This window comes from Buteo buteo, chromosome 19 (assembly GCF_964188355.1).
Source record: "Buteo buteo chromosome 19, bButBut1.hap1.1, whole genome shotgun sequence".
Classification (NCBI taxonomy): Eukaryota; Metazoa; Chordata; class Aves; order Accipitriformes; family Accipitridae; genus Buteo; species Buteo buteo.
Window position 1 is genome coordinate 2,844,622 of NC_134189.1, and position 13,730 is coordinate 2,858,351.

The 13,730-nt window shown below is 52.7% G+C and overlaps 1 protein-coding gene across 2 annotated transcripts; it reads left to right on the forward strand.

Annotated features, from left to right (window-relative positions):
• The first annotated feature begins 2,831 nt into the window (after positions 1-2,831).
• On the forward strand, positions 2,832-13,052 carry RAC2 (Rac family small GTPase 2). 2 transcript variants are annotated; one of them, XM_075051077.1, is made up of 7 exons: positions 2,832-3,051; positions 6,070-6,141; positions 7,802-7,919; positions 9,439-9,501; positions 10,208-10,367; positions 11,645-11,779; positions 12,512-13,052. In XM_075051077.1, exons 1-6 carry the CDS (start codon positions 3,017-3,019, stop codon positions 11,773-11,775), a joined length of 579 nt encoding a protein of 192 aa, XP_074907178.1. In that variant the 5' UTR covers positions 2,832-3,016; the 3' UTR covers positions 11,776-11,779; positions 12,512-13,052. The 2 variants fall into 2 exon arrangements, with proteins under 2 accessions (XP_074907178.1, XP_074907177.1); XM_075051076.1 differs by having other exon boundaries at positions 2,834-3,051; positions 11,645-11,775; positions 12,512-13,041.
• The last annotated feature ends 678 nt before the right edge of the window (positions 13,053-13,730 follow it).

The window sequence follows — 13,730 nt, forward strand, 5'->3', positions numbered from 1 at the left end:
CCTTATCATCCCTCTACAGAGGCACTGGCAGAGGAGGGATGTTTATAGATTCACAGCACAGACCTCTGACTTGGACGAGAACTGACTATCCGTAGCAGTAGCAGGCAATTATCTTCCAAAAGTAATTTGCTCAGAAGTGGGTTGGAGGTATACCTTCTTGCCAGCACTTCCACAGCTCATTGTTGGTCATACAAAACTACAGTGTCTTTGACATGAAGCTCACCTGGATGTGGGGTCTCAACAACAGACCCTCCTCCCTGACCAATTTTAACTTGTCTTCTTCTCCAGTCCCTCTGATGCTGCCAGTCCCACAAGCCAGACTACAAGGACAAAAGCACACAGCAGCATTCAGCAGGTCAGTGGTCCTTTTTTGTCCCTGCCACCAGGTCCTTCTGTGCCACCAGCCGGTTTTCCATCCAGTCTCCCTTAGCCTGAATGACATCCCTAGCCCAGTATCCTCACATGACTGTTACTCCATCCCAGGTAAAACTCAAGGTATTCCCCAGCTCTTCCCAGCTCTTTTGCCCTCAGCCCACATCCTTCCCACCCCGGGTGTTCACTCTCTGTTCTTCCCACCCTGCTTCTCCCCAGGCACATAAGGATTATTGGAAACCTTCAGAGAAAAGATCTGGTGAAAGTGGAAATGTTCCTTTGGAGAAGCTGGTTCCAAATGCAGTTTCAGCAATGCCCGGAACGGGGTCAGGCTCCTGCTTGCCTGTCCCAGGCTGCCTGCCCAACCTAGAGCTCCCTGATTCCTTAGGGACTCCACCAGTTCCAGCTCCGTGGGCCCTCACTTGGCACCCAGATGTCTCCCACAGAGACCTTTCAATGTGTCCAGTTGCCCAGGGAGCTGTAATGGTTTTTCTCCATCCACCAGTAGCGTTCTGTAGAGCCAGATATACCCGTCTTCTCTTCCGACTGAGTCCCTATCTCCTGGCCCGCTCTATTTTGCACCTGCCTGCCCTTTCCAGCTCCTGCTGCTGCTCTCCCTGTAGCAGCCTTTGTCACTCTCCCTTCTGTCCTTCTCTGACCTGTATTCCTATGGCCTGTTCCTGCTCTCACTTGCAGAGGAGTCAGTGGGTTTCCTTCCTCCCCCTTCCCTACCACCCACAGAGGGAACACCTAGTACAGCTGGTCGCTTTGTGCTTCGGAAATAGCCGCAAGAATTGGAAACGTTCCACAGTTGAAGGTTTCTGGGTTGCAGCCAGCGCTGAGTGACGGATGGGGAGCATTTCTCCCGAGTAGATTGGCTGCAACAGCCTCCCGTGGCTGCAGCAGCACAGAGGTCACCAAACTTTGGAGAAACACTTCCCCTCAGAGTTCTTTCCTTCAGGAACATCCCAGCTGGAAACCCGCTGTTCTTGGTCTAACTGGTCTCCTGACAAAGCCTGGAAATTCTCATTAATTCTGTGTCACCACATCTCTTCTTCTACAAAATGCATCTCCTGCCCATCCACTCATCCCTTCAGGCTGGAGCACACAGATAGATGTGCACACGTACGCACTTTTCCGGGCTCAGTGTTGCATGGGAGGAGCAGGGAGGAAGAGGTGGCAGACCCTCATTTCGAGAAGGGAAAGGAAGGAGTAGAGCCTCCTGGGATCTTTCTGCTCCTCGTCTCTTCTTTCTCAGCGTGATTGCTTCCTTATTCTCCTTGCTGCTTAGCTCTAAAATTCTTTTATCTTCTGAGGACAATGAGGACAGGCTGAGAGAACTGGGGTTGTTTAGCCTGGAGAAGAGAAGGCTCTGGGGAGACCTTATTGTGGCCTTTCAATACATAAAGGGGGCTTATAAGAAAGATGAGGACAGACTTTTTAGTAGGATCTGTAGTGATAGGACAAGGGCTAATGATTTTAAACTAAAAGAGGGTAGATTCAGACTAGATATAAGGAAGAAATTTTTTATGATGATGGTTGTGAAACACTGGAACAGGCTGCTCAGAGAGGTGGTAGATGCCCCATCCCTGGAACCATTCCAGGTCAGGTTGAACAGGGCTCTGAGTAACCTGACCTAGCTGAAGATGTCCCTGCTCATTGCAGGGGGGGCAGACTAGATGACCTTTAAAGGTCCCTTCCAACTCAAACCGTTCTGTGATTCTATGATAAGATGGAAGAGGTCTGGCAGCAGCTCCCACTGGCTGCTTTCGCTCAGAAGTAGGAGAGAGGGTGGACAGGGAGAAGCTGGTTTGCGGGGGCTCCTCTCATCCACCAGTCTTGGCTCTCATAGTACTGGCAGGGGAAAGAAAACAGTTCATTGCATCCCTCAATGCATTTGCTCCACTTCGTGGTGAACACACGGGTTCACACCATACTTCTTTGCACTAGTAATCTGGGCAGGTGGGGAAGTGCAGTAGGACCTTATCACCAGACAAGAGGAGGGACAGAGCAGCCAAGGGGTGGCTGCTGCTTCCTAGAGGCTGCTTAACTTCCTTGTTCAGCCTTCACAGAAAACATTGTTCCTTGTGCCATTTCGCCATTGACACTCAGGGGCGCTGGGAAGACCTGAAAAATCTTCATTGCCCCACGTCACCCCACTGCTCCCACTTCAGATTCCCTTCCCCGCTTGCACCTCCTCCAAAGTTTGGATGATAAAGGAGGGAGGAGGAAATCCACCCCTCCGCTTTCTCCCCAAGCTTCTAGCCCTTGTTCAGCTTCCCCGTAAAAGCAGTTTGGTGCCCCCAGCTGTACGCTGGGATGGGGTGGGAAGGGAGTGGGTGAGATACGTGGGGAGAAAAAAAAATAAAAAAAATAAATTACAGCAGTCATGATCCCAACCATGAAGTCACGCATGCCCCGCCTTCAGCTAACGGCCTCAGCCACAGGGCTGCTGCAGCGGTGGGAGGGGAGGAAGGACCGGAGGGTGATCGTTGAGTGAAGTTCCCCCTTCCACTTCCTCCCACCCTGCAACCTGCTGCTCACTGCAGCACAAGGGCTGATACCCAAATTTGCCCGTCGACTCTTCGCCTTGGCCTGACTTTCCTTTGCCCCCGGCGCTGTCCTCTGCCACGGGTCCAGAGACATGCAAGCCATCAAGTGTGTCGTGGTGGGAGACGGGTAGGTACCCCGCTGGTTTGCTGGGGATGCGGGGAGGGAGGGGCAGTGACAAGGGGCAAGAAAGAAGGTGGTTGCTTGGTGAAACTTCCCCAGCTTTGCTTCTGACCTCCTGCGGATTGCCTTCCCTCTCTCACTCGCTTTTCCCTCCCCAGGGCACAGGACCTTCCTCTAGGTAGGGTGTGGAAGAGGCCATTTTGAAGGGCATCTGCAAAAGGGGCATGGAAAGTGGAGCGGGTCTGTCCCACGCACAAGAGGTGGTGGTGTTGCTGCCAGATTCAACCTGTAGGCAGGAGTCAGATTTAAAACCCAAGAGATGCAAGCGCTCTCCTGCAGGCGAACGGCTCCTTGAATGCCATCTGCTCACTGGGACTGACTGGGAGAGGGCACGGCACTATGGTCCTGATGAGATGTCTGCCAGTATCTCTGTGATCACCTTTTCTTGGCGCATTATCTCTGTATCGGGCTGTGGGGGAGACTGTTGGGCAAGGGGTTTCTACTGGGCACAAGGAGGAGGACCTCTATCCACTGACATATGCGCAAGTATATGCTACTTTGGGAGTGGGAGGTAACGCAACCTTGCCTTCACAGCATGATAGCGTCACTGCCCCTGTCCTGTCATCCCTGGAAATGGCCTGATCTAAGCCGTCAATAAGTGAAGCAGTCCGTCCTGCCGGGGGTGGGAGGGATGGGGCGGACAGGACCTCCTCCTGCCCTGTGGGATGAGTAGATGCAGGAGAGGGAGGGGAGGAGAGTCCACACTTGGCACAGAGTAGGTTAATTCATTTCCCAGCTAGGAGTTGGCCAGCCTGTTATCTGGGGCAGCTATCAGGTAGCAGATGAAGAGACATTTGCAGCAGCCCTGCTCCCCACCGTCACTTCCTCCCACAAAACTCGCCCGGGGAAGAAGACATCTGCAAACATGACAGTAGATGTTAGACATACTCTCAGGGGCTGGAGCAAGGGGACAGGGAGAAGGGACAAGGAAGGACAGAGCCCCAAATAAACGCCGTTACCTCTAAGAAAAGTCCCCTGAAGGCAGCAAGCTAGAGCTGGATAAACAACTCCACTGGGCGTTTATCTGTTGCGCTGTTAACCCCGCAGCTTCCCCTTCACACCTTGCACCAACTCTGTAGTTATCCTTCAAGGCAGCATTCCCCTCTTATCGTGGCTAACCCCGCAACACGTCCTGCTCTCAGCCCCTCTGACTGCAACTCTTAAACATCCTCTGCCCCGTCATTTTGCCTCTCTGTACACTGCACCTCCCCTCTCACCATCTTGCAACACAGCAGTCCGGTCACCTCCCCATCGCTCTGAGCTCTTGGTTCACCACCCTTCGCCTCCCTCCCAGTGATACCAGCCATATCACCCTTCCTTGGCTCAACCTTACTGACCACAGGACCTTCTGCCCTCACTCAGCTGAGCCCCTCATGTTGCCCCGTAGCTGTTCTGGCCCCATAGCTCCCTCCATCACACATCACCAACCTCTTAACACTCCCTGAGTTCAGTCCCAGGAACTTGCAGGTGCCGCTAACCTCACCTCTTCTCTCAACAACTTTGTTGTAACCTTCACCCCTTCGCTGACCCTCTCTGCTCCTCTGTTCAACCACACTAATTCAGAACCGTCCCCCCATCCATGACTGACCCACCCACAGTCCCATACATCTCCTGAGCCATTCCGTATAGAGCTTCAGGAAGCCTCCATGGGCCTCCCTCAATATCTCTATGATAAGAGGGAAGCAAGGGAGCTGGGGAAAGAAGGGACTGAGAGAGGAGGATCTAAGAAAGGGAGGTGGCAGAAGGAAGAAATCCGTGTCAGAGCACGCCGAAGAGCTCAGTTTCCTTCTCAGCTGCCCCACAGTGCAGTGACCGAGGCAGGTGCCTCAGGACCAGGGAGCAGACGCCAGCCGTGCCTGTTGGTGGCACACAAAAAGGCAGGGCCGCGAGGGAGGACTTTGCAGGTACAGCTGAGGGGGTTGGAGCATCGCCAGCAGCGAGACTCCAGCCTTTCCCCTCGGGAGAGACATCTTCCTCGTCCTGTGGCTGTGGTCGTAGGCTGAGGAGGCAGGTTGTTCTCACCACCTCCATTTTACACGTGCTGTAACTGAAACACGACCAGACTTTCCCAGGCTGCACAGACCTGAGAAATAGCAGCCCAGCAGGAGAAGGATTCTCCATCCCACACCTGTCCTGGCTGCTTTATCTTCTTCCAGTTCCTCTCCACTTCTTGCCCTCACCATAGCCTTACACCTTGCCGACGACGCCTTCTCCTCCCCTTGATAGCCTTGCTGCTCCCTTTCCCACCTCCCTCACAACAACGCTCTCACCCAGCCTGGACTGTGCTGCTACCCTGGCTTATTTTCGCTCCACCCTGCTGCAGCATGAGTGTGGGGGAGGCTGAGGAGGGAGGAAGCGCCAGCTTCTAGCTCAGAAACACCACCCGCAACCTCCAGCAGCCGCAGGGAGAGGCACCTTGCTGGCTGCTTACAGCTGGCTCTGCGGGCGATGCTGCAGCTCAGCGCAGGCAGGCAAGGCGTGGATGTTGTGGCTATATCAAGAAGAGGTGCTACCAGCCCCTGGCCACAGCACCTGCAGAAGCAGGCTGGAGTGCCTGTGTTCAGGGGCTGTAGCTGGCTGGGCAGCTTTGTCATGGCACTCCCACACCGAATCAACACACCTACCCTTGGCTGTGAGCGTACAGCACCGTGCACGCACTGGAAAATGGGCTTTCGCCTCCATCTCAGAGTGGATGCGCTTTAGCTGAGTGATCTCTGTACCAGACCGTAAGAACAAGCCTTCGTGCTCAAAGACAACAAACAATTCTGGGTGACATCCTGTCTTTCTTCCTGCTGGTTGTCTAACTTACGGTTATGCGCTGGCTGGTCCTGTGAATGGTTCTGCTGCCAGGGGTCTCCTGACAGGGCTAGCTTAGAGGTGTGGAAGGATTGCCCCATCCCCACCTTACCCTAGCAAGATTGCCTACACTACCATAACTTGTGCTATTTTTTCTTTCTCTTCCAGAGCTGTGGGGAAAACCTGTCTCCTTATCAGCTACACCACCAATGCCTTCCCAGGAGAATACATCCCCACTGTGTGAGTGATGCATAAACAGGTCCCGGGGTGGGTGGGAGGCATGGAAAGCAGGGTGCAAGGGGTGCAGAAACCCCTTGTTGTGCACTCTGAAGGCAGGGTCACGATCTCCGTGCCAGGAAGGGATGCCAAACCAGCGAAGGTGCCTCTGCACTTTGGATCTGTCACCTTTCACCAGAAGCACAAGTGGCCTTATAAAACGCTGGTATAAATGGGGTATTTGGGAGACACAAACCAAGCCTATCTGCCTGTTAAGTTTAAAAGTAGTAGATGGGGTCCTGCTAGGCAAAACAACCAGGCACTAGGCTACAAAAATTTGGCCTCCAAGAGGAGGCAGTTGGATGGACAGGGCTCCCCACTTCCTTCCCTGACCAAGGCACCCACTGTCATTGGAGCAGTGATAACCCTGATGGTAGGAGTGCAGGATTCAGCTCAGTGCCAGAGTAGAAGCACTATGCAATCCAGCAGATGTATGCATGAGGCTGAGACAGACCTAAAGACTGGCGCAATAAGGAGCAAAATCAGGGTTGCTTTAGTTTGAGCAGTCAGATGCATTTTTCTCCCCACAGTGCATGGGGATATGTTTGGGGATGCACACCACACATACCACACCACTGGGATGTGGGGTATGACGGCACGCTCACCGAGGTGGGAAAAGGAGCTCGGCACAGTGTGTCAGACCGCCAGCTCAGGTTCAGATTCCTTGGGAAGGACAGGTACAGGAAAACCTCAGAGCCTCACCTTCTTCTCCAATTTGCAGCAGACATTGCAAAAAAATGGCTGTGGCAGCAAGAATCCATCGTTTCTCAGAAGCCGGTTTGTGGAGGGGCACCATCCCTTCCTAGCATGTAGACACAAAGTGGCTATGTGTTTTGTGCATCAAACACCATTTCTCCTACTGTCTGAAGCTTGTGTCTGGAGATGAGAAAGGGAGGCCATTTTGTGCTCCTGGACCGCATGGCTTATCTTACAACAGCGGCGTATGCTGTGAGCACATTCACAAAGTCTTTGTGTTGGTTCCTCCCCATCACTGGTTTCCCTCACCTTAGCCTGAAAAAAAAAAAAAATACCAAAAGGAACCAGAAATAAAATTTTCTAGGACAAGGGGAGGAACATCTGTATTGATTTAATATCCTTTTTTTCCATTAAGTCTTTGCTCCCAAGCGTGCAATCCTGATAGCTCTTCTCAAATATTTCATGCTGGGTTTTCAAAGAGTAAAGGAACACATCTTGGCACATTGGTCTCAGTTCCTGCAGGGTTGTTGAGGAGTGCAGGGCTCTGGGAGAGCTAGAGACGTGGGTTCTTCTTCACTTTTAAGGAGAAAGCTGGGTTTTAGAGCACAAAAGAAAGACAGGGGCTTGGCTAGAGCAGACGCAGTTGTGAGAAGGATACTGGGGAAAGAAGTGGGAAACTGAAGGGTTTATGGATCTGCACGCAAGGTGGCAAAGGTGGAGCTGCAGCCAGACACCTGTCCAGGACAGCTGGGTGATGGGAAGGAGGTTGATGCTGAGTGGGAATTTGGTAAGGTAGCATCACCCAGGTGAGCTGAGAAGAGGAATCACTACCCTTTGCTCATGGGTGCACCTAGTGAACCCCACCAACACTACTGGAAGGGGTCCCTCTTCTCCCGTTTGAGTCACAGCCTATGTCTCTGAATTTCAGGTTCGATAACTATTCTGCCAACGTGATGGTTGACAGCAAGCCTGTAAATCTGGGGCTATGGGATACTGCTGGACAAGAAGATTATGACAGGCTGAGGCCGCTCTCTTACCCGCAGACGGTGGGTCAGACTCCATGCCCTTCCTCCCTTGTTCCTCCCTCAGATATATCTCCATCCCCCACTGCAAAAATCAACATTTATCGAAACAGCAACAGGGCTGTTCCTGTCTTTCTCTGCCTCCTTCTGAGAATATCTCTGTTGATATACAAGTGCCTTGAAACCCTAAAGGTAAAAGATATCTGAGAGTCTTTTGGAGACTTTATCTAAACTTCATTACTCGTATAACTTACCAACAAAACTGATATCTTCAAAGATACTTATGAGCCCAGCTGAAGGTACTTATGAGCCCAGCTGAAGCTACTTATGAGCCCAGCTGACACTGATTTCAGTGTGGGGCAGATGCCTTACACAGCCCTGGTAAAAACCCTTCCTTTTGTGAAGTTAAAGTGGCTCAGGGAATTTAGGAGCTGACACAGGAGCTTCTTGCATTTCTGCAAACCCCGCTATTCTGGCTTCTGCCTTTTAAAAGGGATCTGATGTGTGGACACATGTATTCGATCTGCTGATGCCTCAACTAAGCCCAAGCCTCTAGCAGAACAAATGGATGTCTCAGATACTGTGTTTACCAGTTTTTAACCACGTTGACAGAGTGATTTCAGGGTTTAAAGGTCACCTTCCCTGGAGGATGCTGTTCTAAGCAGTCTCTTGGCAAGCTCAGAAAGACCCTGCTGCCTCAGGCATTGGTCTGAAGGTTGCCATTACAACAAAAAGGGCTAGGAATTGAGGGCACTATTTATTTCAGCTAGGTTCAGCCACCTAAAAGTTGGATTCCTGGTATAAGCTCTTTGCCTAGGCTCCTTCTGCAATCAGTGCAAGCAGATGTATTTCTCAACAACATGCTTGCACCCACCCTGGGACACAACCCAAGGATAGGTGGGGGAACTGTTCTCCAAGGTTTTTGCCTCTGATACTTGTAAAAGTATGTAAACAGATAGCCTGGGCCTGACACCCTTGTTTTAGCTAGGTGAAGTTGGATGAAATAAATATAACCCTGAAGAGCTGGTTTGTTTTGGGTTTTTTGTTTTGTTTTTAATGGAAGTCTATATTCTGCCATGCCCAGGAGAAGCACTTACGTGGATAACCAAAACTCCGCCTCATTTACATCCTGCGTGTGCGCTTTTTGGGCTGAGCTTAGTTCTGTCTCAACAGCAGGCAAAATTATTCTGGCCTGAAAGCTCGACGATGTTCTGTGAGAAATGAGCAGGACGCTGTCAGGCTGTTTCCCATGAGGATGACTGTGCCTACCGCAAAAACCCCATCCTCGTAGTTAAACGTTTGGCTCTTCTGATAATGGTGGCTATGGTTACCATGAGTCAGGGGAGCAAATATCTCTCTCTCCTCTGGAGGCAATTAGCAGCAGTCAGGACTGTGTTACTTTGTGAGAGACAGCTTTCCCTAGCATGACCCTCTGCTGCAGAGGGATGATGCTGCCCCCCCAGATCTTCTCTGCCCTCCCTGCCTCCTGTCATGCAATCCCATGCTCTCATCCTAACTCCGCACCACGGTTGTATGCCTACAGGACGTCTTCCTGATCTGCTTCTCCCTTGTCAGCCCGGCATCTTATGAAAACGTCCGTGCTAAGGTGAGACACAATATCCTGGTCCGTTAGGGGTTAAGGAGGGTGAGATTGGTGGTGGTCTTGCAAAGAGAGTGACTGTGGGTGGAAACTGCTAACAGGACCTCTAGATTCAGAGGGGTAATATCATTTTTGTGACAATCAGAAGGGACTAAAATATAAGCCTCCTTCAGATGTCTTTTCTGCGTCGTCTCAAAGAAAGTGGCCAACCCCATTAACAGGCTAGTATTCATCTTGGTGGGCTATTGAGCTGTGAGACCACAGGCTTATATTCTGACGGCATCTTCCAGCCAAGACTGTCACAGCACAGACAGGCAGGACCAGTCCATAGGGTATGAGAAGCAGGTACCCACAGCCTTTGGAAGTGAGGGAAGAAGGGAGAGATTGATGAGGAGGAGAACAACAGAGTATTTCCTTCCTACCACTTTCAGGTTCCTCCTTGGGTTCCAGGGAGCCATGAAGGGTGAAGTGCAGCTTGTGCTTTTGCTTAACAGAATTTGAGCTCCATGCCAGGGATTTTGCAGGAGGACCCAGCAACAAGGGCTGGCCTGGGCCAGGCTATAGTGCCCAACACTGGATGGAAGGGCTGCGAGGAAGGACAGGGTGTTAGCTACCTTGCTGACATTTTTTCAGGGGCGCCTCTTTCTTTCCCTTGTGCATGCCCGTGTGTGTGACTTCTTCTCACATCTTTGCCGTTTTGCTCCCTTGCTAGTGGTTCCCCGAGGTGCGGCACCACTGCCCTAGCACTCCCATCATCCTTGTGGGCACAAAGCTGGATCTTCGTGATGACAAGGACACCATTGAGAAGCTGAAGGAGAAGAAGCTATCCCCCATTACCTATCCTCAGGGCCTTGCTCTGGCCAAGGAAATCGGTATGTGCTTGGGGCAACATCTTGGACCTACTGAAAGGAGAGAGGCAGAAGATAAGGGCTTCCCCTCAGCCTAATGAGGCTTTTGTAGAGGTATCTCACAGTGGTATCTCCGAGGGACACAGGGAGACACATCAAGGGTCATGGGACAAAATGCCCTTCAGGAGACTCAGGAAGGAGATCTGCTCCTTGAGGGAGCCTCAACCCTCTGTTTTCTGCCTCCCTCTGGCCACCACACTACACAGACACGCACAAATACACGCTTGCTCATTCCCCTCCCCTTTTACTCTGCTATTTCTATTTGGGCCAATATTTTTTCTGTGAAAGCCGCAGCTGCTGTGTGGGCAGAGGCCTCTCCTCCACATCCGGAAAGAAGCGGAAGAGAGTGAGTTTTCTAACATCTCTCAGGAAGAGTTGCAACTGCAGCTTCCCGTCCCTGCTTCTGACTAGCGGGGCTTATACCTGCAACCCCCCGGGTATGTGTGTCACACCCCACCATTCATCTCAGGGGCATCAGCTCCCTCCCATATTTTGGGAAATGCACAAATGCCTGTTCCAGGTAACCTCTCTTCTCCAATGGAGCATGCAGAGGCAGGAGAAAGGCTGGGAAACACAGCTTGAGGGAGAAGTTTTCAACTGGGAGTTTGGAGGAGAGCGTGTCCGGTCAGGATAACATAGCCAGCTTCACGTGATGGCTCTGCTCTGGCTACAAGGGTGGAGAACAGGCAAACTCCAGTCTTGTACAGCTGGCAAGATTTGCCCTCAAGTCAAGACTACCTGAGCAAGTGAAGTGTGTCCTGACAATGCTTAATGGCTTTGATCACCTGTGGTGTGTTTATTCAGTTCAGGGAAAAGCAAGGTGCCTTGCTTTCCAGCACAACGCCTCTGAGAATTTGGGGGTACAGAGTCCCAAAAGGGAGGTGCCATGTGATTTGAGATGCCACCAGAGGCGCTTGAGGCCAGGCAGTCTGAATGACAGTTGAACCTGAGGAGACCTGAGACCTCATCTCAAGACGAGACTCAGGGGGTGTTTCCGTGGTGTGTAGGTGCCTCAGGACACTGTAAATGGGCATTGAGGGAGGAGAGCGTTGTGGCTGTGATGTGAGCCAGAAACGTGTTGGTGAAACAGGCCCATGCATCTCTTTCTGCTTGACGCTATCTGTGGTATTCCTTCTGCGTGTTTCTCTTCTGAGCACCCTCGGCAGCAGATTCCTGGGTACCCCCACTGCCTTCCCCAGTTCCCTTCCTCCCCATTACAGCACCTGCTTTCCTCCCGGCAGACTCCGTGAAATACCTCGAATGCTCGGCTTTGACGCAGCGCGGCCTCAAGACGGTGTTTGACGAGGCCATCCGAGCAGTCCTCTGCCCGCAGCCCACCCGGACAAAGAAGCGTGTATGCAGCCTTCTCTAAGTGAGTAAGTCTGAAAGGGATCCCTGGGAGTGACACCAGCGGCACTTTCCTGCTCCTGAACCCAGTTGGTCACTGGGTTCCTATAACCTGCTGTGCCTGGTGGGATGGGTCAGCCTCAAAGAGAGACAGGGAGACAGTCCTCCTGCTTGGGGAAGGGACAGGACATGGTATGACGGAGAACGTGGACCCCTGAACCACTTGCCCCTCCTTGCTGCTTGCCCATGGGCAGGTTTGCCCCCATCTGCTGGTGCAAGGAGGCCCAAGATTTTCCACCTCTGCCCTCCCAGAGAAGAACTGTCGCCTTCTGCCACAGAGGGAACTGCATCCAGGCAGCCCTGGGGATGATCTGCTGTGAGACCTGTGAAGCCACAGCCTTTGCCTATAGGGAAAAAAAAAAAAGCTGTTCCTTATTGATGGCTGTTGCCCAATGGCCCTTCATCTTACTGGGCCCTGCTCACCTCAAGGTGGTTTTTGTGTTGCTGTACATTGACAGGCAGCAGCTTCTCCCCCAGGACTCCTCATATTGTCCCCATCTGCCCTTCCCCTTCAACTCAAGGGAGCAGAGAGGCTTCAGGATGAGAGGCCAAGCTGGCCAGAGCCTGAGGAGAGAGGAGAATGAGAACTTTCTGGCTGTGACCCTGCCCCTTCGTTCTCCCACCACCACCAGGGCAGAGGGAGGCAGAGCAGGAAAATAGCCGAGCTGGTTTCATGAGGTCTGTCGTGTTTTTGGCTCCAGATCCCGGCCCCGTCCTGATGCCAGGCTCTGCCCAGCACACAGGAGAGCGATGGCTCCAGCATCCCGGAGCTCAGTACCTTGTGGCGGTCACTGCGCTTTTTACTTCTGCTGGCTTGAAAGACTGTTGTGGGTCTGTAGCACTGGTTTGTCTGTTTGCACAACTTCCCCACACTCGCCTCACCCCAGCTGCCCCTTCCCTTCCTCACCAACCTCCGAGGTTACAACGTAGTGAATAAGACCGAATAAACAGACCGTTCATTCTTGCCATGTCCGTGATGTGTTGCACCTCGGGGCGACACGGCCCCGAAGCGGTGAACAACGGGACGGCTGGGGTGGAGGCATCTGCCAGCCGTACCCCTCCTTCGGCAGTGACAACCCAGGCAGCACCACCCTGAGCTTGGTGCCGGGGAGCCCCCGCTGCTATAGGATGAAGAGACGAGGCCTGATTCATGCACCGAGTTGCCAAGTTCTCAGCTGAGCCCCCTGCGTTCCTCAGTAAAGTGGGAATATCGTGTGCCGGCCAAAGGCGGCGGGACGATTACACCTCCGCTTTTGCCCTTTCTCTTCTCAGCCTCCATGCGTTCAAAGGAAAAGTTGTCTCCCCTCCGAGACACGCAGAGGATGAGATGCGAGCTTTGGGAGGCGACACCCAGGCCCAGACTCCTCTCTGCGGGGACTGCCCCTGCAGGTCGCTGGGGACACGCTTTCACCAAAACATTTCTGCATTAATGCTCCTAAGCTCACGTCACAGGCAGTCGTATCAGTACCGGCACTCGCTCACACTGCCAGGCACAGGCAGAATGAGAATAGGAAGGGGGAGAGCGGGGGGGGGGGAGAAATAAAAAAAGCGAGGAATGAGTCACCAGTCCAGACAAATTGCCTCCAAGTCACTAAAATTAAGCGGAAGAGAGTGGTCCCAGCGGTACTATGGATCTGGCAGCTGTGAGCACCTGCCTTCCTGATGCATTGCAGGGACTTGAGAGTAAGAAGTGTTACGGGGTGGCTGCTACTGCCACCGCTCGCGGGAGGGAGGGAGGGAGGAGGGCTCAGGGTGCAATGATTGGCACTGCAAAATCCTGCAGTCCTAGGAGGGCACAGGGAAACGGTGGAGTTGAGCCAGCTTACCGCTCCCCGATGCAGCATCACTTCTGAGTTTCAAAGGCTGCTTCCTGCGCTGAGGAGGTGCAGGGGTAGTGTCGGCAACAACCCGCCACAGTGA